General features: G+C 41.0%; 1 protein-coding gene across 2 annotated transcripts in view; it reads right to left on the bottom strand.

Annotated features, from left to right (window-relative positions):
* LOC129732401 (protein tweety-2-like) overlaps positions 1-23,636 on the bottom strand; it is a 236,879-nt gene that overhangs the window by 381 nt on the left and 212,862 nt on the right. The window contains exons 4-6 of one of the 2 annotated variants that reach the window (XM_055693252.1): positions 18,178-18,420; positions 16,323-16,720; positions 15,981-16,250 (exon numbers count right to left, since the gene is read on the bottom strand). In XM_055693252.1, coding sequence (XP_055549227.1) covers positions 15,981-16,250; positions 16,323-16,720; positions 18,178-18,420 — 911 coding nt within the window. The remainder of the gene's footprint in view (positions 1-15,980; positions 16,251-16,322; positions 16,721-18,177; positions 18,421-23,636) is intronic. The other variant, XM_055693253.1, reaches the window with a different exon arrangement.

The following is a 23,636-nucleotide window of genomic DNA, read 5'->3' as shown; positions in this document are numbered from 1 at the left end:
TTTCTTACCTTTTTTTTTAATTCAAAATATTGATCAAAGCATTTGAATTCGAAAACGAAAAAAAATAGCTTCTCAAATTTGTTTGCACTAAAAAAGACCGTTTTCGAGTAACAAAATTGACTAAGGGGCATTCCTATACCAAGTGATAAAGTAAATGCAATGACTCTTTCTTAAATTCGCTCTAACCTAACCCATGTGTCTGCCGAAAAAATTGACAGCTCTATCAATCGTAATCGTAATGGCGAAAACAGTAAAGCTACTCCGTTCAAAAGTGTGTGCATTCGGATAACGCTAGGACAGGACGTGACAAGAGAAACCAAAAATCACCCAAAGTTCTGTCAAAGCGAAACCCCTCTCTGATTGGTCTATTTTATTAAGCGCACTGTTACATTTTATTATTATTCGGTACGGTTGGCCGTGCTGCGAAAACTATCGATATTTTTTGTTTACACTGTTTTTCCTTACCAAGGGAATGAACAGCTTTTGGTTTAACAATTTTTTGAAACTTTTTTATACACTAGACTGTGTAATGTCTATAAAAATCAACATTCGAAATGTTATTCATGTTTTTGAAACTACGTATGATGAACAATAGCAATAGCTCATTTCATGAGAAGCAAGAGGAATCCGAAATGAGTTGAATTATGGTTAGTTTAAATAAATTTAACATATATTTTTCAATTAATTGTAGATTTAATGTACTAGCATTATCAAATGAATTAATAAAAATTGAAATCCAGAACTTGGAAAATCCTTGATATTGATATTTTCTTTGTTAAACATTTTTGAAAACACGAAAAATCACAATGTTTTATGAGGGCAATTTTGAACGAAAAGAAGAATAACTAGAAGCCACTTGTCACGTCCTGTTCTAGGAATAACGGTACTCCACCGCGTCGAAACACAACAAAACATCTTAGCACAGTCAAAGTGTCGAAAGAAAGCCCATTTCCGGACGGCCGATGACCCTAAGCGACAAGAAGCTCCAAAGGATGCTGAAGAGGAACACCGAGGGAAAAGTGGCTACATCGCTGCGTGCGCTTGGCCGGCCAAATAGTGAAAAGTACCTGGCGACCTGGCAGTCCTGTCCGCTGGTCTTGAAGCTGCAGACAATCACGCAGCCGCAGGTTCTGAATTAGATGGTCAGATCTATTTTCCCGGCGATTTGCGACGTGGTGGTGGTGAGAGACGTCGAGACCTATCTCACTCTGGATGGCAACGACTGGCAGGGCACTTCGAATTTTATTTCCCCCATGAAGGAAGTGAGCACCGAGGTGATATTCATTTCACACACCAAGTTCTTCAAGAAGGTGCTGCTGTGGCTGACAACCAGCGAAAATGGATGGCAAAACCGCTCTTCTTTCTCCACTCCGGACTCATAGTAAAAAGTGCCAACCGAAAGTTGCGTCGTTCTTCAAGAAATACCATAAGAGCGACGACGCGGTATTCTGACCGAATATGGGGTCGATCCACTACCCGAAGCGATCGTTGGAGGAGATGGAACTACTGAATATCGATATGGTACCCAAGTCACTCGTTTCTCAAGGTATTAAATCCTCTAAAAATATTTTTTGAAGAAGTTCTCAATCAGCAAAATAAGTTTGGGTGCTGTACAGGTAATGATTCGGCAACCCGAAGAAACATTTTAAAATTATATCAGTACGAGCGATTGAATTCGCGCATTGGCGGTACAAAAAATTCAGAGTAAGTTTTGAATGGTAAATAGGTTTAAGTGATAAATAACTTTTGCACATTATGATCTACAAGAAAGTATGTTGAAGAGAATGGTATTCTGACCTCACCCAACCATCATCATTTTTCTGAAAATGTGGTGCAGAAGGTAAAGGCTTTCTAACATAAAGTGGATGTAAACTAGAATTGGCTGGAAAGAAAAAATCTGCTTGATTCTCTCTTACGTTTTAGCTGCGAGACAAACCGATTATCAGCAGAACCTCTGAGCCACTGGACTATGCCCTGCTTTCTGATAGTTCCAGACAACGTATTCCTCGAGCTCCCAATTAACTACGCACGACAATGACGCAAATGGTATTCGCGCGTATTATCAAAACGTGCGAGGTTCAAAAGCTAAAATAGAAACCTAACCTGGTTGTATCGATTCTTTTCAACTGTTTGGACCCGTCTTTAACGTCTAGCGATGTTATCGCAGCACGAGTTGAAGTAACAAAAGTAGTTTTGGTGGTGTTCCGATTGCCGTTGCTGAAATGTTCTGTAGCTAGATGGTAAATTTTAGCCTTGGTAGTTGTCTTGAACAAGTCTGTGTTTCTGTTGTTATTAGAGGCAAAAAATTTTTGCTTACTGCAGTCTACATCTCTCTTGTTAGAAGCAAGATTGCCAGATTTATTGATGTGCACATTCTATCAAGGCGTGAATTATGTGACAAAGAGTCTCCAGACGACAAAGTTCTCATTTGCGGTGATTACAACCAGCCGCAAATTTTCTGGCTCTCAATGAAAGTTTTCTATCGCTTCATGTTGCTAGCGCTGCTGTGATCGATGGATTAGAATTCCTGAGCTTGAAACAAGCTGGTCTTCTGCGAAATAATCCAAGGCGAAAGTTCGACCCTGTTTTCTGTCTCTTTGAACAAGAAATCTCAGTGCATTGTAAGACAGAGTCTGCCTTGCAAGCAAGGAACACCCTAAAATGAAAATGGTTCAAGTAGAAAAGCTCCTCAATTCTTTCTAGCGTGATCTTGGGTAGCACAGAATCTTCGGCTGATCATTTTCCTTCGCCTGGGGCTGTACCCAGCGTTGCTAAGCAAGCGAGAAACAAAATCTTTCCACTCCTTACTGCTTGAGAATGAAAGTGTGCTACGCTTCTCCAATCGCAGCAGCCAGCATATAACCGTTCGCAAATTCTTATTTGTGTATCTATTGACGACGAGTACGCGAGTAGGGACATGCGAGTAGGAGTACTCGAATAAAAGTACTTAACTAGAAGTGCTTGAAAAATGTGCTCGAAAACGAAAATGCTTCCGACTGCGATTTGTCAATTACTGCCAAGCAGTATTGCTTCATGCGCCGACAGCCGAGAGTAGGTAGAAGAATCTATATAGTATCGTATGCTGGAACGTGTACTGAACCGGGCTATTTACTCGTCGAAATATTCTTTTTTTAACTCCGCATCATCGCAATACGTCTTGAAGCAACCATCTACGGTTGGTTGTGCTCGCGAGTAGGAAAGTGCACACGAGTAGGAGACTATACGAGAGTGTGTGATTTCGGGAGCAAATGTCGGCTTACGTTCATGCGAGAAAACTCGCAGCTAAAAATGTGAAGAAGAACGAGAAACGGTTCGAATGGAGTCTCCAGTGTGTGATTTCGGTAGCAGTGAGGATGTTACTTGGAATATCGCATGCCTTTTGTGAGCGACTTTAACAACACCGACGTGACGCTTATCAACACACATTCCAATTCGTTACTTCGCCAAAAACTGGCTTACTGACTTCGCTTTGTCATCTATTTCGCCTTTCAGTCTAGACTGATAAATTTCCATCTGTTTGAAAGGTTTTTAAAAGGGTAACAAGAGAAACGTTGAAAATTACCTCAAAAAATCACAGGAAGGTTGTATGCAAAGCCACGACCGCAAGGTTGCAGTAGAATACTTTTACAAGAAAGATAACCCGACTGCTCGCGTGTCAGTCATTTTTTTCTAGTAAACAAACGTTGACCGTTCATTGGCAGTATTATAATTTCACTTTGTTTGATATTTTGAATAAAGTTTATTGAATATTTTTAAAATTTTGCGCAAATGAGCAGTTGAAGTGCTGCCGAGTTGTAATATGCACATTAAATACGACATCATTGAACGGGAACGGAACAAAGGCTACAGTCAGTGTTATGAAAATGACTGCAAGACAATGACAGCAAATTTTCAACAGATCCGGCTCTCATTGTATTGCACAGCTCTCTCTGTTTCCCACACGTTTGGTGATCAGTCCGACAGCAACTGACGACAGCACACATGCAACTCCATTCGGACTGTTATTTTTCATCTTTATATGGCTGTTGGTATTTCCAAGCTGTCGCGAATGACTGTAATCTTCCGACATCCTTCAACACGAACCCGAGCGGGATGGCAGGTGATTATGATCACGACAGTAAGGCCGATGAAAGAATGAAAGAGAAATGGTGCGAAGCACATTTTTTCTTACGTGGGGAATAATATCAACAATGAAAACGGTTTGCTTTGTATTCAATATGCCACCGGCCTATGAAAAAGGAGAAACGAAAAAATGCAAGTCGACGACAGCCGCAGCCGATCAGCAGACTGTCAACAGGAACAGGACATCCTCAGAATGAGTAAACTAGGCTGTCATGTCCAAACGAACGAAATACATGCGCAAGAATGAGCTGTCGTACGTAATAGAGATGGTCGGGTTTCCCGACCCGACGGGTTCGGGCTTGGAAATTTTTGAAAGTGTCGGGTACGGGTCGGGTTCGGGTTTTGTGAAAAAAATATTTTCGGGTTCGGGTCGGGTTCGGGTTTGAAAATGTCGGGTTCAGGTCGGGTTTGGGTATGAAAACCCGAAACCCGACTATAAAATCTATGAAATCTCGGGTTCGGGTTTCACAATTTCGGGTTCGGGTCGGGTTCGGGTTTGAACAAAAAAAAATTTTCGGGTTCGGGTCGGGCTCGGGTTTCGACCGAAAAAAAAATTCGTCCAGTCCAGTTATTTTCCTAAGCTTGGCTACAGTTATGCAGAACGCGAATGACGGCGCGATGCGATTCGCCTTACCGTGGTGAAATCTACAGCTCTTTTGAGGTAGAATACTTCTCTCAGGAAGTTCGGCTACATAGGGATGTGAAATGAAAATCTAAAACCGAAAAAAATTAAAAATATGTCCAATTCAAATGTTAATTAATCGGTTAGTATTCGATGGATTTTCTTCGTTCTTGCAGTAATAGATTGGAAAATCTTCTAAGATTCGTCCCAAATAAAGATAATTGTAATTTTATTATTCATATTATTGTACTATTGAAAATAGTCAAGCCTTGTCAAAACGAAAAATTCGACCTCTGATTGGTCGTTATATGATTGCTTCCCAAGCACGGTCGACAGAATCATATACCTTGCAATTTAAAATATGCTATTTGACCTATATAAGAGCCTGTTTCAGCCGAAGCCGCTCATAATAGTTCTAGACAGCGACAACAGCAGTCGTCTTCCCTTAGCAGCAGCACTAGCAGTGCAGTGGATACCAGCGATAGCGGAAAGCGGCCACACCTGTGCGTAGCAATGGATAGCGCACTAGTTGCAGCGGATTCCAGCAACGATAGCAGCTGGGCCAGCTGATCCAGGGACAGTGGATACCAATGGCAGCGTATAGCGGCCACAACTGTGGCATGGCTATGGATAGCGCACTAGTTGCAGCGGATCTCAGCATCGATAGCGGCTGATGCAGTGAGGCACTTTAGGGAAATGCAGTCTCTGTGCGATAGTGGGCACTAGTAAATGCATTCAATGTAAAGTTGACTCATTTTGACAACACGTGAGCCGTTTAGTTTTGAGTGTCAAATCAGCTTTTCACTGTTTTCTTTCATCGCAAGGAATACTTTATTGGCACCGTCAGTAATAACGCCAAGATGTGATCGGTATCCTATTCGATATTGAACAACAAATGAAAAAATGACTGCCACGCAAGCAGCCGGGTTATGTTTCTTGTAAAAGTATTCTACTATATCCCTGCGGTCGTAGCTTTGCACACAACCCTCGTGTTATTTTTTACGGCGAAGTAGAGCTATACATTTCAACACATTTCGTCTTGCCGAATCGCATCGCGCCGTCATTTGCGTTCTGCATAACCGTAGCCAAACACTAAGCGACGCAAACACGTAATAATAGTCAGGGTGTGCATGTAGATGAAGATAATTAACTTTGGATTATAGCGCAAAACGAGAAAATATTAAATCTTCAAATATTCATTTGTGTTCTTCAAATTTCAATTGTTCAATTAAATATCTGATGAAAATAAATAAATAAATAAATAACTCTGTCGACCGTGCTTGGGAAAGCAATCGTATAACGACCACTCAGAGGTCGAATTTCGTGTTTTGACAAGGCTTAAGAATTTTCAATAGTACAATAGTTCGAATAATAAAATTGCAATTTCCTGCATTTGGTTGGAATCTTAGAAGATTTTCTAATCGATTACTGCAAAAACGAAGGAAATCCATCGAAAACTAACCGATTTATTGGCATTTGAAATTGGACATATTTCTCACTTTTTTCGGTTTTAGATTTTCATTTCACATCCCTATGTAGCCGAACTTCCTGAGAGAAGTATTCTACTTCAAAACGTTGAAAGTATTGTTGAGCGCTCTCTCAGCAGATGATGATGTGATGCACATTGAACGAATGCTCACAGTTGTTAAAAGGGAAGAAAATTTTTTCCTCTCTCAGATCAAAATTAGCAAAACGAAGCCTAGATTCACTAGATGCACTAGAAACCCTGGTTTTGCTATCTTACATTAGTTTTCAAGCTGCAAGTAGACTGCATCGTTCGTCAAATTTACTGACAACTTGGTTCCAGTTTTGTAATTTCCAGAATTGGGGAGGAAAAGAGACTACCGGAGGAGTGAATGGAAGAAGTTGTATGACCAATTTATAAAAATTGCGATCGGATTTTCTTTCAGATTCTGCTCCACCGTCTTTCTCCTCTAGCAAAAGAATTCGTAGGGCAGTACCAAGCGGGTTTCCCCTCAGCCCGCGCTACTACGAATCAAATCTTCACTCCCCGGTCGATCCTTTAGAAATACCGGGAGTAAAACGTGCCCACAAATCACGTCTTCGTGGACTGCAAAGCAGTATCAACTGAGACCAGCTATAGTAAATAATACACGACTACGGTTTTCCTGATAAACGACTTATGGAACCTTCCTTGAATCGAGTGATGTGTTACGTGTGCGTATCGGGGATATTCTTGAATTCCTTCGAAGTGGATTGGGACAAGCAGATGGACTATCCTGCATGTTGTTCAACATTGCTTTTGACGGTTCAATCCGACGAGCGGTCATCAGAATTAGAGGCACGATTTTCAGCAAAAGTAGTCAACTCATAGGCTTTGCAGGCAACTTCGACGTAATGTTGAAAAATTTTGGGACGGCGGAGGCAATCTACTCGCCAGATTAAAAGTGGAAACTAGGAGAGTTGAGCTAGAAATTAATGCTTCGAAAACCAAATTTATGCAAGGGAGAAGCTAGAGAGAAACCAACATTCGCCTCCCACAGATGGTGATCATGGACGGCGATGAACTCGAAGTGGTAAGGGAGCTTCGCAGCACAGCACAGTACAGAATGCTTGTGTTATTGCTAAAAAGTTATTAACCTTCAATTAATTGTTAATTTGCCTCGAGAAAGGCATTTTGCTGTTCAAAATCTGTAAAAACTGTTTTCGCATTCAGTAAATAAGACGACCGCGACAGATTGTGATTGGATTCAGCACAGAATGTGTTGTTGTCAAGATAAAGCAAATTTTTATTGCGGGAAGAAGGCCGAAGCTCTTAACTGGCATATCGAGACGTTTGGTACTACCTCGCTGCTGCTTAGATACGTGATGTGGTTCGTTTACTGGAGCAACCCGGTGCTGCTACTTCCGCAATTCGTTACGATGCGGCTAACTAGTTATACTATTCTGCGACCTTTTTAACGAAAGGCAGCAAGCGACCATTCAGAGGACTAATTTTCGTTTCAACAAGGCTTGACAATTTTCAATAGTACAATAGTTCGCCTAATCAATCAACACTTTTCTACTTTTGGGTGGATGCGTGTATAATTTCCCAACCAATTGCTACAAGAATCAAGGAAATCGGTTGAAAACAAACCTATTTATAAGCATTTAAAAAGGGACATTTTTCGTCCCCTTCTCGTTTATAGTTTTCCTATTTACATCCCTATGTGGTAGCGGGGGCCTAGTGTGGTTGGTAACCTCTCCGCCAACCACGCTCGACGCCTGGGTTCGAATCCCACCGCCGACATAGGTGTCGATGGTTGTGAGGTGGCGTGATCCACTCACAACCAACCAAACTGGTCCAGATTCAATCCTAGCCGACACCGGGAGATTTTCTGAGGCGAAAAATCTCTGGGATCACGCCTTCCATCGCATGAGGAAGTAAAGCCGTTGGCGCCGGTCCGTTAATAAACGGGTCGTGAGTTAGGGTCCTGGGTGGAGTCGCCTCCCTGGGCGTCGGTGATTGGCACAACAACAGTGGCGGAACTAGACCGACGGAAAATAAGCGAGAATAAAAAAAAAAAATCCCTATGTGGTAGGCTAAAGAAAAACGTAGTTCTACGTCAAAAAGCACTCAACTAGAAGTGCTTGAAAAATGTGTCCGAAAACGAAAATGCTTTCGACTTATGCATGCGATTCGTCAATTACGGCCAAGCAGTATTGCTTCATGCACCAACAGCCGAGAGTAGGTCGGAGAATCTATATAGTATCATATGCTGGATCGTGTAGGGAACCGGATTATTTACTCGTCGAAATATTCTTTTTTTAACTCGGCATCATCGTAATACGTCTTGAAGCAACCATTTTCGGCTGGTTGTGATTTCGGGAGCAAATGTCGGCTTACGATCATGCGAGAAAACTCGCAAGCATCAACACTTGGTGTTGTGCAGTGAAAAATGTGAAGAAGAAAGAGAAACGGTTCGAATGGATGAAATCTCCAGTGTGTGATTTCGGTAGCAGTGAGGACGCCACTTGGAGTATCGCATGCCTTTTGTGAGCGAGTTTAACAACACTGGCATCCGCATCCCATCAGAAAAGACACGTGACGTGACGTGCCAAGAAATGGCTTTGTCATCTATTCCTCCTTTCACTCTCGACTGCTAAATTTCACTCTGTTTGAAAGATTGCGTTCATGTTTCCAGGTTTTTAAAAAGGTAACAAGAAAAACTTTGAAAATTACAGGGGAATTTCCGCTTCGAGTGCAGTCTCTAAACTGCTTGAGATGACTCTAAATTTACATAAATGTTCCGTGATCTTGATGACCAGAAAAAAGTGGCCCATAATGTTCGACTACCACCTGGTACAGTGCCGATTAAGCGAGAAGCATGTGGGAAGGAGCGTTTCTGCTACATTGTTGCTAAAGCCTTCCGAAATTTAGGACTGAATATAAAAACGGCCAAAAGCTTCAGAGACGTGTTTTGTTTCAAAAGCCTCCTACTGCTTATTAGTTCAACCGACGCTCGAATACTGTTCGGCAGTGTTGAACCTTCATTACCTCAATGGTGCCAACAGAATTGAAGCAATTCAACGAAGATTTGTGCGTTTTGCTCTTCATCATCCACCTTGGAGCGACCCTCACCAGCTGCCCAGTTATGAAAATCACAGCTGATCGGCCTTTGTTAATGTTGAGTAAAACTGCACGAAAAATAAATAAAAAGTCATCAAAAAGAGCCAGATCGCAACTGAGACAATCTTCAACAAAGCTATCTGCGTAACAAGCACGGATCAGATCTGACGAGGATATTTCGCACGAGATTAAACAATATTTTCACACTTTAAGAATGATTCTCTTCCAGCAAAATTGAAAAGTTTGATCATTACAAACAGCAACAAACTGATTCATTCTCAGTGCTCATAAAGACTGGGATTGTGAGGCGATTATTTTACACGCTGTAATGCAAAATAATCGCATATTAGTCCCACTATAATTTATTCCATTGCAATTGTTATAAACTGACTTTTTATGAAACGAAAGTAACAAAAACATTAAAATTTATCAATCTGAGAAGAAAAAATATTAATATCCCAAGCGGATCGTATTTTATTGAATTAAACATTCAAGATCTTTTATCGCAGTTTTCTCCGTTCGATGATTTCGCAGATGGGATTGATATGCGTTTCACGGCAGTTTAAATCTCGCGTAAATTTAAAAAAAAAAAAACCTAAGTAACAATGAGCGATTCTCTTCTCTCTCATACTTTTTCGCTAACTACAGCGTTATTATAAAAGATATTAACGATAACGATCGATGTCAGCTGTTGGATCTGGATACGCTTGAAAATCGTCAGAAGATTCATTGAGGCTTCATCCGTTCTCTAGATTTTTGCTCACATTTCCTCCTCAGGGGTAAACAATTGTTTTCTCTCTCAGTTTAAGGGGAGCAGTTTTCGTTAGCTTCTCCGTTACTGAAAGAGAAGTTGGCCGAATAACAAAACATTTAGGCTCACATTGAAGCCACATCCATCTTATTTGATATTATAGGAAAATTCATGGGCACTGCCCATAATTAAAAAATTGGCTAATATGCCATAGGCATCAAAACGAGAAAAACGCATTTGAAAGTTTTTTGTCGGTACAACATATTTTGACTGTTCATGACAACTTTTTTATTGAGTATATTACCCTTCATATATGCTGGAACCTTGCCGTTGAGTTGAAACAGAGAAATCTGTAGAAAAATTCCACCCGCCACGTATTTTTAACACAGCAGCCGTTTTTTTCAATTATAAATGAAAGGCCAGTTGACAAAACGGTGTGCAATTTGGCTAATATCCATACGATGTGAATTATATCGTACTCGTTGGTGATGAAAATGGTTTTAAATTTAATAAAACAACACGGAAGCACAAGTGAGGATGAAAAGGACGACGAGATAAGTGTTACGTGCAGCAATATAATAATATTACGAAAATATTATCATTCATGGTAATCTCACAATCCACTTTCCTATTTTTTCTCATCAAATCCAAAATGAAATATGAATCTTCTCTTTATTAATATTACTCCTAATCTAAGAGCTGGATATCATTTTTTTAAATGTAAAGATTTATGACAGAAGGAAACAGTCACACGTTTTGATCATTGGGTTTCGCAGTACAACAAATAAATTCTTGTAGCATCAAATATTCTTCGTGAAAAAGTCATATTTGATGCAAGGGCCTTACGATCGCTCACCTGTCGCCAGTAACCACCAAGCTACAACACACTTTCGAAGAAACACAGTTCAGTAATAATACGGTTCGTGAACATACCACAGGTTCATATTGGATATTGGATATTAGTCAAATTCTCAACTATTTTGGATATTAGCCAAAATTGTTTCACGTTTGCTGTCTTCCCAAATGCATTTTTTGACAATCGGCTTCCATGGGGACCTTGTTTAGGGTGTGTACCATCACGAGAAACTGTTCTCTCGATTTTGGTAAAAATGGCATATTAGCCAATTTTTGAATTATGGGGGCAGGGCACGTATTCTGCAGCACCTCAAATAAAAGAGCATTTATTCACCAGAGAAACTATTACTGAGCGCTCTCTCAACAGCAGATGATTTAATTGACATTGAATGAAAGCTCGCAGTTGTTAAGAGCGACGAAAAGTGTTTTCTTCTTAAGATCAAGATGAGCAAAACGAAGCCTGGATTAGGTAAGCAACTTTTGTAATCAATCTTAAAAAGGACGATCACCACTAGAGTGGAGTGGTGCCGTGTCAGCCAAAGCAACGCTGGTAACACCGGTAACACTGAACATCCTTTCTCTTTTCACACGAGTTAAATAGGTTGTTTGCTCAATTGGAATAACACTGACAGATAATTTTCATTCCAATTTCGACAGTGTCGCCACTCTATAGATATTTACAGGCATTCTACTCTCCAGATTTTGCTCCACCGCTTTTCTCTTCTATCAAACGAATTCGTAGAAAAGTACCAAGCGGGTTTCGCGCAAGCCCGCGTTACTACGAATCAAATCTCCAGTCGATCCTTCATAAATATCGGGAGTAAAACGTGCTCACACCTCACGTCTTCGCGTTAACTGTGACCAGGTAATACACGACGGCGGTTATCCGGATAAACTGACACGACTTATCGAAGCTTCCTTGGATCGAGTGATGTGTTACGTGTGCGTATCAGCGACATTCTCGAATCCCTTCGAAGCACGCAGGATTGAGACAAGGTGACTATCCTGTATGTTGTTTAATATTGATCTTGAGAGTGTAATCCGACGAGCGGGCATCAAAATGAGAGGCACGATATTCAGCAAAAGTTGTAGTAGTAGGCTTTGCAGGCAACTTCGATGTTATTGTGAGAAACTTTGGGACGGCGAAGACAATCTACACGCCATACTAAAAGTGGAGGCTTGGATAGTTGAACTAGAAATTAATACGTATATGCAAGGGAGAAGCTAGAGAGCAACCAACATCCGCCTCTCACAGACGGTGATCATGGACGGCGATGAACTCGGAGCTTCGTAGCCCCAAGATTACAATGTCCGCTTTGTTACCCGGGTGGTCGTCGGTTCGAATGTTAGTAGAATCAGGCCATTTAGTTGTCACAAAAACAAAAATAAATCCCTCTTATAATTAAACTGGTCTGAGTAACGTCTAATAGTTCTCTTCAGGGAATTGTAATTATGGCGCGGTCTTGGCTGGAGGAACGAGGTTTCGATAAGACTCCTTCCTCTTGACAAAATATAAGTCCTACTTATAATAAAACTGACCAGAGGTGAAGCATTAAGTGCCTCTACAGGGAATTGTGATTGTGACGCGGTGTTGGTAGGAGGAACGAGGTTTCGATAAGACTCCTTCCTCTTGACATAATAAGTCCCTTTTAGAATTAACCTGGCCAGAGAGGAACGTTAGGTGTAGTCTCACTCCAGGGAATAGTAATTTGGCGATATTGGCAGGATAGAAAGAGGCTCGGTATAGTAGAGCAGTAAGCTTGAAACGAAAGGGTAAACTCACACAAAAGCACGGATATAAATGGAAAAGCGTATCATTCACTTCAATAGTGATACTGCCAATAATATGAAGTGCAGAGTACAGAAAACACCTGGGAAATATCACAATAGATCAAATGTCTTTGGTCGCAGTGATGAGTCCACACAGAGGAAAAAAAACTCGAAGTGGTAGATGAGTTCGTATACTTGGGATCTCTGGTAACCACCGACAATATCACGAGTAAGAAAACCCAACAACGTGTTCAAGAAACTGACGACTGTAATTAGTCCAATAGTTTTCTATGGACTCGAAACCGTGACGCTGCTCACGTAGGACAAAAGCGTACTGGCCGTATTAGAACGGAAAGTGTTGCAGAAAATATTTGGTGGAATACAAAAGGAAACGGAGAGTGGCGCAGATGTGTGAATCATGAGTTGCAAACATTACTTGGATAGATTCTTATTGTGCACCTGACGAAGGTCGAAAGGCTGTGATTAGTCAGATATGTCGCGATGATTCCAAACGACAGTCAGTGAAATCGGTTCTTTTCAAGGAACCCACCGGCACCAGAAACAGAGAGGCTTGGCCAAAATGAAGCGGATCTGCGTGTGTCAAAACGTGTAGAAAATTGGCGACAAGAAACCCAGGACTGAGGAGAGTGGATGAAAATTCTTGGTACGGTACAAGCCATCACGGCCCGAGGTGCTGAAATAACTAAGGCGACGTCCATTTAGTACGCACGTACCATTCACGCACATTTTGATTAACTCGTACGACTTTTATGAACCACTAACAACATGCATCCATACCTTCTCACTGGTCGAACATTTATTTGACTTGGAAAATGTTTCCTCAACGTATTCGGTACAAAAATATGAAGATCAAGGATGTTGCAATTAATTAATGTTTTAGATTAGATTTATTGTATTCAGGTAGATAATGACAGTACAATACAGTGCAGTAAAATGCAAAATGACCGGGAAAAAAATTCTCGTGTCCTGAAGCAAAAGCGATTACTGCTAGCAAATCTCAAAGAATCTTACAGGTTCTTAATCCGAAACGAATTTCAAACTAGTTTATAATTATAGGATTGATAACATTCACAAGTTCTTCAAAGGTAAGTTTCCTAAATTCATAGTAAATTCTAAAAAGTGAATGTGTGCTGGCAGAAGCTGTTGGAACACACAGACAGTGTGTGTTTGGTCGATTAAACAGAACTTTTTTGGATTGATTTTTTTGAATGCAAAGCTGACCCAAATTAAATCAGAAAAGAAAGGTGTAAACACGTTTAATTTGTATCGAGACGTGTTGAAGCGAAACCTATGCGATCCACCTACGAACATGTGTTTCTTAAACAAATGTGCTGACGCATCTCAGCGGCAATATGATTTGTTCATATTTCGAGGATAATACGATTGACGAAGTACCGTGCCAGCAATGGACTCAACAAGAATGCTGTAGTTTGCAAACGCTAGTGAGTGAAGTTGAAATTTCATCCCAAATTAGCGCAAGTATGATTTAGTTTCAGTGAAACAAGCTGAATCCTACAAACGAACACGATACAGCTTACCAGAGAAAGTCCTGGCTGTCATTTGTTCACCAAAACGGTTCATTACATCAATCTACAGGCAACCGTTCATCCATTAACATTAATTGAAAAGATTGCCTTGATCAGAAGATGACAACTCTCCACGCATTTTAGAAATAGTTCATCACTTTCCTGAAACATCAACTTCCAAGTTTAGTAAGATCATCCACTTTTCCGATGGTGCTGTTTCGCAATCTAAATTGATGTCTTAAGCGAAAACATGCTGTCACAAGCAACAGTACCGCACCAAGTAGAGCGTTGGTTATTCGCCGCACAGTGTGTCCAAATCGAGAAACGGACTAAACTATGTGTCTGTTCGTTGGGCATAGAAACGGAAACGTTTTAGAAAACGTCTTGTAGCTCTAAAATCTCAATTCCTAGAATTTCGAGTTACTCGACAAACAGTTTGTAATAAAATTCTGCACAACTTTACAGAAGAAACTATTCGTCTAGCAAGTCACGTTTAAAAATTAGGTATGGCGCCCTCTATACGGCGAAATTTGTAACTAATTCTATCAAAGCATATGAAGGACAGCAGTAAACGAAGCAACTTTCTAGAAGATATGGATAACATAGGACTTGAACAAATAGTTTTGCCGTCCGTTTCTCGATTTGGACACACTGTGCGCCGTATATCAGTGTAGCAGAGGTTGATTTCCATTTGTGTGAAGCAAATTGAATGCTCAATTTGTGATTTGTTTTTGTAAAAAGAACCCTTAAACCAGGATCGATGGAGTTAAATCTGTCCAAGAGACGTGAGGAACTCATTCAGCGATACCTCAGGCTGACGTTACCGCTGTTAAGCTCTGGATCGGGTACATACTTTAATCTCACTTCAAAAGTTAAACAAAAGTTGTCACGTACTAAGATCAAACGTGATTTCTGACCAGTTATCTTGTTAAATAAATGCAATTTATGAGACGCAAGCTGGACTTCATTTTTTGTTAAGTCACATAACATCCAGTAGGCTATGAGAAACCAATTTTGAGATTTGACGCGGTTTTTTGTTGCATTTTGTGAATATGTGAATTCCATGTAAAATCTTTCGCTGATCACATTGGCGCCATAAGATTTTTAGAAAAATGGGAGATGTTTTAAGATAAACGTAATTTTAGTTTTCTATCGCAAAAATATCAATGATGGCAACACTGCTCGCAAAATCCGACAATGTCATTCGGTTGGTAATTTAAGAACTTTCAAAGGTAGTGTCTAATGCTGTCTGTAGCTCTTACGGTCTTTGGGATCCGATATTTTTTTCAAAATCTTACAAGTCTTTTCGACTTAAAACACATCTTATAAGTCATTTTGAAGCGAATCATAGATCAGAGAGACAACTATCTCTCGAGTAGGCAAAGTTTCACTGTTTCACTGAAATCTGAAAGGGTACTACCAACGGTTGAGTCAATCAACGTGAAATCCCTCACATTTTTCAGTGCTAAAGAAATTTGGTGTGACATCGAGATCGTTGTTGGCGCATGTTTACAACTAGAACTGCCTGTATGAAAACGGGATTAACAACAAAACAGTGCTTGGTTCTCTACAGGTGCGTACAAAATACCTTAATATCCTCGCGCTGCTAAAAATGCTTTTAAGTAAAAGGTGAAAAGTACAGAACAATAATCAAAAACAACGATATGACATCTTAACCGAAAAAAAGCTCGGACAAACAATCGAAAAGAAGAGACAGGAAAAAATGAATATAAAAAGCCATGCCTGTTATCATGCACCACAACATTATAATCTGGTGGCGGTGACTCATCGCCACTGTAGGATGCCAACCCGCGCAATCCGTGCGTCGTCCCGTTGCGGCCGCTGCTCGGAATCAGTCCACCGGTGGTGGACCCATTGGTCGTGGCGGCCTGTGCATGCAGCAGCGTCCGGTTGACTGTCATCGTGCCGGACGTAATCGGAGCCGACGGGGAAGCCGTCGCCGTACTGGTCGGAAACAGTGGTGTCGTTTCCGATTTGTCCTCGTAAGGTCGTCTGTAAAATCAGAAGAGGAAAAACAAACATCAACAATTTATGACACGTTATTTATCACCATCAAAAACGTACTTCTTCGTCAGATAGATCCAAGTGTGCGAATCGACGCACACCAGTAGGCTGAGAATGGCTGCCGACACTAGACTGGCCAGCAGCATCAGCGTCAATCCCAGCAGACCACCCTCGCAGAGACCTCGTGTTGCATTGGCGTAGTGTTCCATCACGGTGCGTCGGTCGGCCATCGCAGACAGTGCAATCAACTGTCGCTTGCTGTCGTCCAGTTCCCCGTTCAGCCGGTTTATCTTCGAACTCATCTCGAACCGCGGGTACAAATCCATCGCGATACGGGTGACCGTCTCAAGGGATTCCTTAGCCCGGTCCACGTAGTCTTTCGATTCATTCAACCGGAGCACGTACCGATTTGTGCCGACCGAGCTGCAGTAAGTGTACTGGACGTCCTTCAGTTTCTGCTGCAATTGGAAAATAGCCGAGAGTTGGACTTTGAAATAAACTGCCAAAAGCAGGCGGAATAAGCGCAACTGATGGAAAGAGTTGGAGGAAATTTCCGCTTCACGGATTTCGCTATCGGAAATTAAAGCACTGATTGTACGGTTAATTGAGCTCGTTCGTATCTAACTATTTTGAAACAAAGGAGCAAAGTTTTTCTCCGCTTTGGTGTGGAATCGCTTTGTCGTTTCTCTTCTTTCGGTTTATGCAACTTTTTTTCTGCATCCAGATTCCAGATTTTCAAATTCAGACTAAAACTGGGGCAGGTTGTTGGACTTCGCAGATACGTTAAAGTTTTCTCTTGATCGTATATATCACTGCAGTTGTAGTTGACAATTTTTCTGAAGTCATTCTCATGATATAAATTTACTTCGGATTACACTGCGATTTATATATTTTTTTTTATTTCAATCATAGTATGATCATCAAGATAAAACATTAAAAAAAGAATTAAATGCAATTAATGCAAAATGCAATTGGGAGCAAAAAATCGCATTGCAGTGGAGAGTAATAGCTTCAAATATTTTCTAAAAATGTACTGATAAAAACAGACCAAGATGGTCCATATGGTAAAGTTTTCGCTTAATTCTTTGAAAATTGTTCAAACATCAGCTGAATCTTCAAAATATAAAAAAACCTCTCATCTTGTTTGCGTCAGATTAACCGTACCTAATTGTTGTATTTTCCCTCGAAGGAGTCGCCCGGTTACTAACGCACAAAGCACCTCCATAGTAGCGAAAGGTACGAGCAAAAAAAAATTAACTGCAATTCAAGCCGAGCGAAAACCATCACCCAGAGTGTCGAGCGCATTCAAATCCGCACAAAAGCCATCTGGCACTTCTAGCACCACAAAGAACTCACTAGCTTTCACTTTTCGCTGCATTTCATGTCACTCTGTGTTTCCTCCCCGCGCGCCGTGTGCTAGTGTTCTGGTTAATGTTACTTCCCGAAGTGCGCTGGTTGCTGCTGGTGCACTCCAACGCTTTCCATTATATTTATCTGCCTCTGAGATGAGGAAACTAATGTGAATTGTGCAACCACACATGCATGAATGTAAAACTTCTTTCCATTTCGTCACACTCCTGGCACTAGCCGGGTTAACGACTTTTCTGTAGTGCCTAATGAGCATGACACAGTTTAAAACTGTGTCCGATAAAGTACTGTCCACGAACAAGCATTAATAACGATAAATTTACAAATTTATCTCATTACTCCAAGCACAATGTTAATTGGATAATGAAGTTGGTCCGAGCGATGGTTCTGTACCAAACACGATGGGAAGGGGAGCAAAAAGTTTTACACTTTCTGGCACCGAAGAAAAAGAGACGACAAAGTTTCTTCCGTGGAAGAAAAATTGCATCTTGGGAACCGAGCTGCGTTTTATTTGTTTCTCTACCTTCACCATTTAGTAGCAAATTACCTGGCTGCAGATAAAATCGTTCGGCTTCATGCAGAAATCACCCAGTGCTACGGCACTGGCCAGATAAATACCGGAAAGAAGCCAGCACACGGTGACCGCCAGCAGGCCACAGACACTGAAAAAGATCAGTGCACAGCGCGAACTCCGCGTCGCTCCGATCACCAGAATGATGCACAGCAATAGCAGGAAGGTCAGGAATCCCAGAGTAACCGGCCATCGTAGTTCTTCGTAGAATTCGTATGTCTGAAATGGTAGGATATGAAATGAGGCAATTAGTGATTGCAACTTTATGTCGGTTTCCATCGTCGATAGTAAAGTCTTTCAATTAGAAAAACCGTCAACACCCGCCCGTTATCGAGAAACTCGAGCTCTGTCGAGTGCGAAACTAGACGGAACAAGCAATAAGAGAGTTTCGGTCCGGCCAAAGTTTTTCCGCTTCCGGGCAAAAGCAGTTCTAATTGTTTGAAGAAATGGAAGACGAAAATCCGTCCACCCAGCCGTGTCGTACCGCTTCCGCTCCGCTTAGCCCTTCTGGACTTGCCCTGTTCTACATAATGGAAGCTGGTGAATAGAGAAGAGACCAGCTGTGGGATGAATGAACGGGACGAAGTTTGCCTCGCCAGACTCATTAATGAATGTAAAAGTTCGCTCGGAAGGGTCAAACTCTGGACATAAAGGAAAAAGGGGAAACAAAACGGCTCGGCCTATGAGGACTCGTTCAGCCGTACGCAAGGTGTGGCTGGCAGAATCGACTAGTAGTAAACACAAAGTTTCCATTCTACTGTGTAGATTTAAATAAAATTGTTTGCCTTTTTCATTTAATTTTATATGGAATATCTCTTTATTCGTATTGGATTGTAAGGGAAGGGACTCCGAACCATTTTCTAGGATGAAATTATGCGATTATTGTTCCATTTATACCGCAAGCTAATCGGATTAACAATTTGTTATCGTCTCTAGGATGTATGTATATCGCTTTACAAAAGTTGGTCAATCGATATTGAAAAGTACGTTTTCATATTACGTAGACTCTAGAAAACTCCAGAAAACAGAATGCTACAAGTAACGTTAGAGATAATACGATTCAGCGGGAACCTAGCGTGGTCCGCCAACCACGCTCGACGTCTGGGTTCGAATCCCACCGCCGACATAGTTGTCGATGGTTGTGAGGTAGCGTGATCCACTCACAACCAACCAAACTGGTCTAGATTCAATTCTAGCCGACACCGGGAGATTTTCTAGGGCGAAAAATCTCTGGGATCACGCCTTCCATCGCATGAGGAAGTGAAGCCGTTGGCGCCGGTCCGTTAATCAACGGGTCGTAAGTTAGGGTCCTGAGTGGAGTCGCCTCCTTGGGCGTCGGTGATTGGAACAACAACAGTGGCGGAACTAGACCGACGGAAAATAAGCGAGAATAAAAAAATAATACGATTCGATGGCGGAGGGTAATAACAATCGGCATGGACCTAGGTAACGATTGAAAACGCGGTAAATGGTACTGCAAAAATGCAAATCGCTCTGGTATCCTGTTAATAACCCGGTTAAACCTAATATCCTCGCAACTTCGAAGTCGTAGCGCTGCAGCAACTTTGTTAAACAGGACAGAAGGTATGGAAAAGCGTGCACCGGGTGGCTACTTTCTGATGGAGAAACCAGCTTCATAGTACTGGGCAAGACGCGCACACGCGTTTTGGTGGAAGCCGATCAACGTGAGGACGTGTAAGGGCCGATTCTTCAAGTACAGCATCATCAACGTCCACTCGACGACGAGAAGGAAGCATTCCACGGGCAGCTGCAGCAGGTCTAAGATAGCTGCCCGCGACGTGACCTGAAAATCGTGATTAGGAACATTAACGCTCGGGTAGGACTTAGGAGTTCAGACCGGTAAACGAGCAAGATAGCCTGCACGAAACGTCTCGGTGCGTGAACTTCACAACCTCCCGTTATATGAAAATCCGAACTACGTTCTTCTCCCGCTCCGGAAACCACAAAACCACCTGGGGATCATCCGACCAACAGACAGAGAATCAAATCGATCCCGAATATAGATTCGAACCACTATTTTTTTTTTTAAGGGGGGGATTTGTTAGTAGCTTAAGTATCTATGATAAATATTAGTAAATAATGAGTATGTGTGTCCAATCACAAATGGTGACTTCTCAACACTGTTAGAAATTTGTAATTTTAATTGTTAGGATTTGTTTGCTTTCGCAATTAGGACTTATCATTCGTAGGGATTGTTATACAGGACTTCGAAGTGAATATGTTATACAGGACTGGGCCCAAGACAGAACCTTGAGGCACACCTGCTTTGACAGGAAATCTATCAGATTTTGAATTCTGATAGACAACCTGCAGAGTTCGATCAGTAAGATAATTTTTTAAAATTTTGATTAGGAAAATTGGAAAATTAAAAGTTTGCAATTTCGCAATCAAACCTTTATGCCAAACACTGTCGAATGCTTTTTCTATGTCTAAAAGAGCAGCTCCAGTGGAATAACCTTCAGATTTGTTAGCTCGTATCATATTAGTAACTCTGAGCAATTGATGAGTAGTGGAATGCCCATGGCGAAATCCAAACTGTTCATCTGCAAAAATTGAATTTTCGTTAATGTGTGACATCATTCTGTTAAGAATAATTCTCTCAAACAGTTTACTTATTAAAGAAAGCAAACTAATTGGTCGATAACTTGAAACTTCAGCTGGGTTCTTATCCGGTTTTAAAATGGGAGTAATTTTTGCATTTTTCCATAATTTGGGAAAATATGCAATTTTGAAGCAGCAATTGAAAATTTTCACTAAAAATTCCATTGTGCTCTCAGGGAGATGTTTGATTAGTATATTAAAGATTCCATCGTCACCAGGTGCTTTCATATTTTTGAAATTTTTAATAATTGATTTAATCTCATTCAAGTTAGTTTCAATTAATTCTGCAGGTAAAAAATTCTTTTAATTTGGAAACACTTATTTGATTCTGTCCAACGTTTCAACACCGGTTGGTGTCTTCATCAGGGAAACTATATTTTGTTTAAATAAGTTGGATTTTAATAATTTTCTTTTTTTTATACAAACATTGTCTACTTAGAAATGCTAAGGTTCCTCGTCCTATGGCTTTTTAAAGCTTATAACTGTGTGTTTGGTGCAGTTGTGTGGTGGTGACATTGATAATTTGGCTAACTATGAGAAATTATGTGGTTTAGTCTGTTGTTTGTGGTTTTAAATTAAATATTTCTTACTGCTATTCTGTTTTGCTATTTTAAAAAAACTGTGTGGTTGTTCTAACTGGCTACGTTCACTTTTGGCTATTGGGAAATAATATCTTGGCTATTGCTGTTTGAGCTATTTTTAGAGAGAGATGGACTATTGTTTGACATCTGAGTTAGAAGGGAGGCATAAGCTGTGTTTAGACCAGCGATGTCCGTTCTCTTATATACTACGTGTTGTGTGGTGTATATGTGACACATCTCTAAGAACGGGAGTGTGTTAACTGTTCTACTACGATCTACAATTGCGGTGTTGTCTAGGTTGAATTTGTGTTTGAAGTCAACGCAATGTTGTATGAGTGCAGTTTTCTCTCTCATTTCTTCTATTGTAGTTGTTGTGTGGGTACCATCCATGATCTCATCTACACGTTTCATGTTGGATTTGTGGTGCAATCGAGAGAAATTGGTTAACTGTGTTTGTTTGTCTGCGTGCTATGTGGTATTGTGGATAGTCATGTGTAAGCATTTTTGCTAGTCTTTCTGTCAGCATCGGAACGTAAGGAACAGACCGATATAATTTTACCTGCTGCGTGACGGTGGGACAATCTCGGAGTTGTTCTTGAGTATGTTGTTCGGATGCTCCTGGGTGGATGGTGCTTTCGGTGTCTTCTTCTTGGCCTTGGTCGGATTGGGTAGGGGGATTTGTTGTTGGCGAGGATCTTAGTGGTTCTTGTTGGTTGCTGTTTGGTGAATTTCGCGGAACCGAAGATGTCGCTGATTTTAGGGTGCTGCTTTGTGGATTTGTCGGTGACGGAGGCGGTGCTGGAAGTGGTGATGACCTGGATGGAATATGTGCTGGCGTTGGATCAATGTTAGATCCCCATCTCCTATTTATCGTCGAGATTTGTTCTTGGATGAGCCTGTTTATCAGTGTTTTTGGGAAGTTGTTGTTTCGCAGATGCTGGTGTATTGTGGTTTTTTGATGTTGTATGCTGCTATTTCGTGATAAAAACATGACCCGATGGATGAAGTTTTTCGCTACATTGACTTTTTGTCGCATTTTGTGGCATGAGTGGTAGTTCAGCATCCTCCCCGAAGCAATTGGTTTTATGTACCATTCTGTCGTGAGAAGCTGGTTTATATTCCTGATAACAATCATGTCTAGGTAAGGGAGCTTTCCGTCCTGCTCAACCTCAACCGTGAATTGTATCCTCGACTCCTGTTTCGTTGAACACGTCTAAAACGGTAGGTACTGCATCCTTCGAAACAGCCAGGAAGAGATCGTCAATATATTTCCGGACTACAGGAACATTGAAAGGCAGTTCAGTAAGGGCCCTCTCTATGACGGAATCCAATGTTATGTCAGGTAAAATTGGCGAGAGAGGGCTCCCCATTGCGGTGCCGTAGATCTGCCGGTAATGTTGGTTTTTGTACCGGAAGTAACTTGATTCCATGCAAAAACTTATCGCTTCCAGGAACAAGTCCAGATTGATTTTTGTGTCCACTTCTCTCCACCGTTCTATTATCATTCTGGTGACTAACTCTCTTGGAATGTTAGTGAACAAAGAGAAGAGAAGAGAGTTTCCCTGATGAAGACACCAACCGGTGTTGAAACGGTGGACAGAATCAAATAAGTGTTTCCAAATTAAAAGACCGCTTAGCCGAAATCCCCCGATATCAATATTACGGTCGATTCCCAAATTATATGTAAAAAATTCTGGGAAGAAATTAAATCAAATTGACGTGTGACTTCATTTTCAATTGGACTCACAAAATTCAAATTTGAATTATTATTATTATTATTATTATTATTATTATTATTATTATTATTATTATTATTATTATTTATTTGTAAAGTCATCTGACACATGTATGGTCTCAATGATAAAATAAATCTAAGTTACAAACATAATTACACTAAACATCTTAAAATAGTTGTCGTCTACAAGAGAGTCGTCGTTTGAAGGCATCAATCGAAATCCCAAAGTCGAAAAGTTCGTAGACAGCATTGAATTGTGCGGCCATAAATCGAATTGGATTAAACAGCCCATAGTTCACTCTGCTTGGCTCGAGGTACAGGAAGTCTCTCGTGCGGAGTGGTCTCTCGGGTGCGTAAAGGTTCATCTGTTGTAGTATTGCAGGGCAGTCAATTTGTCCGGAAAGGATTTTAGCAACAAAAACGGCTTGAGAAGTAGTTCGTCGCTGCTCGAGTGTTTCAAGTCCTAGTAGCTTACATCGAGCTTCATACGAGGGTAA

The sequence above is a fragment of the Wyeomyia smithii genome, chromosome 3 (genome assembly GCF_029784165.1).
Source record: "Wyeomyia smithii strain HCP4-BCI-WySm-NY-G18 chromosome 3, ASM2978416v1, whole genome shotgun sequence".
NCBI classification, from domain to species: Eukaryota; Metazoa; Arthropoda; class Insecta; order Diptera; family Culicidae; genus Wyeomyia; species Wyeomyia smithii.
The sequence above is the reverse complement of the archived record's forward strand: the minus strand, read 5'-3'. Positions and strand labels throughout refer to the sequence as shown.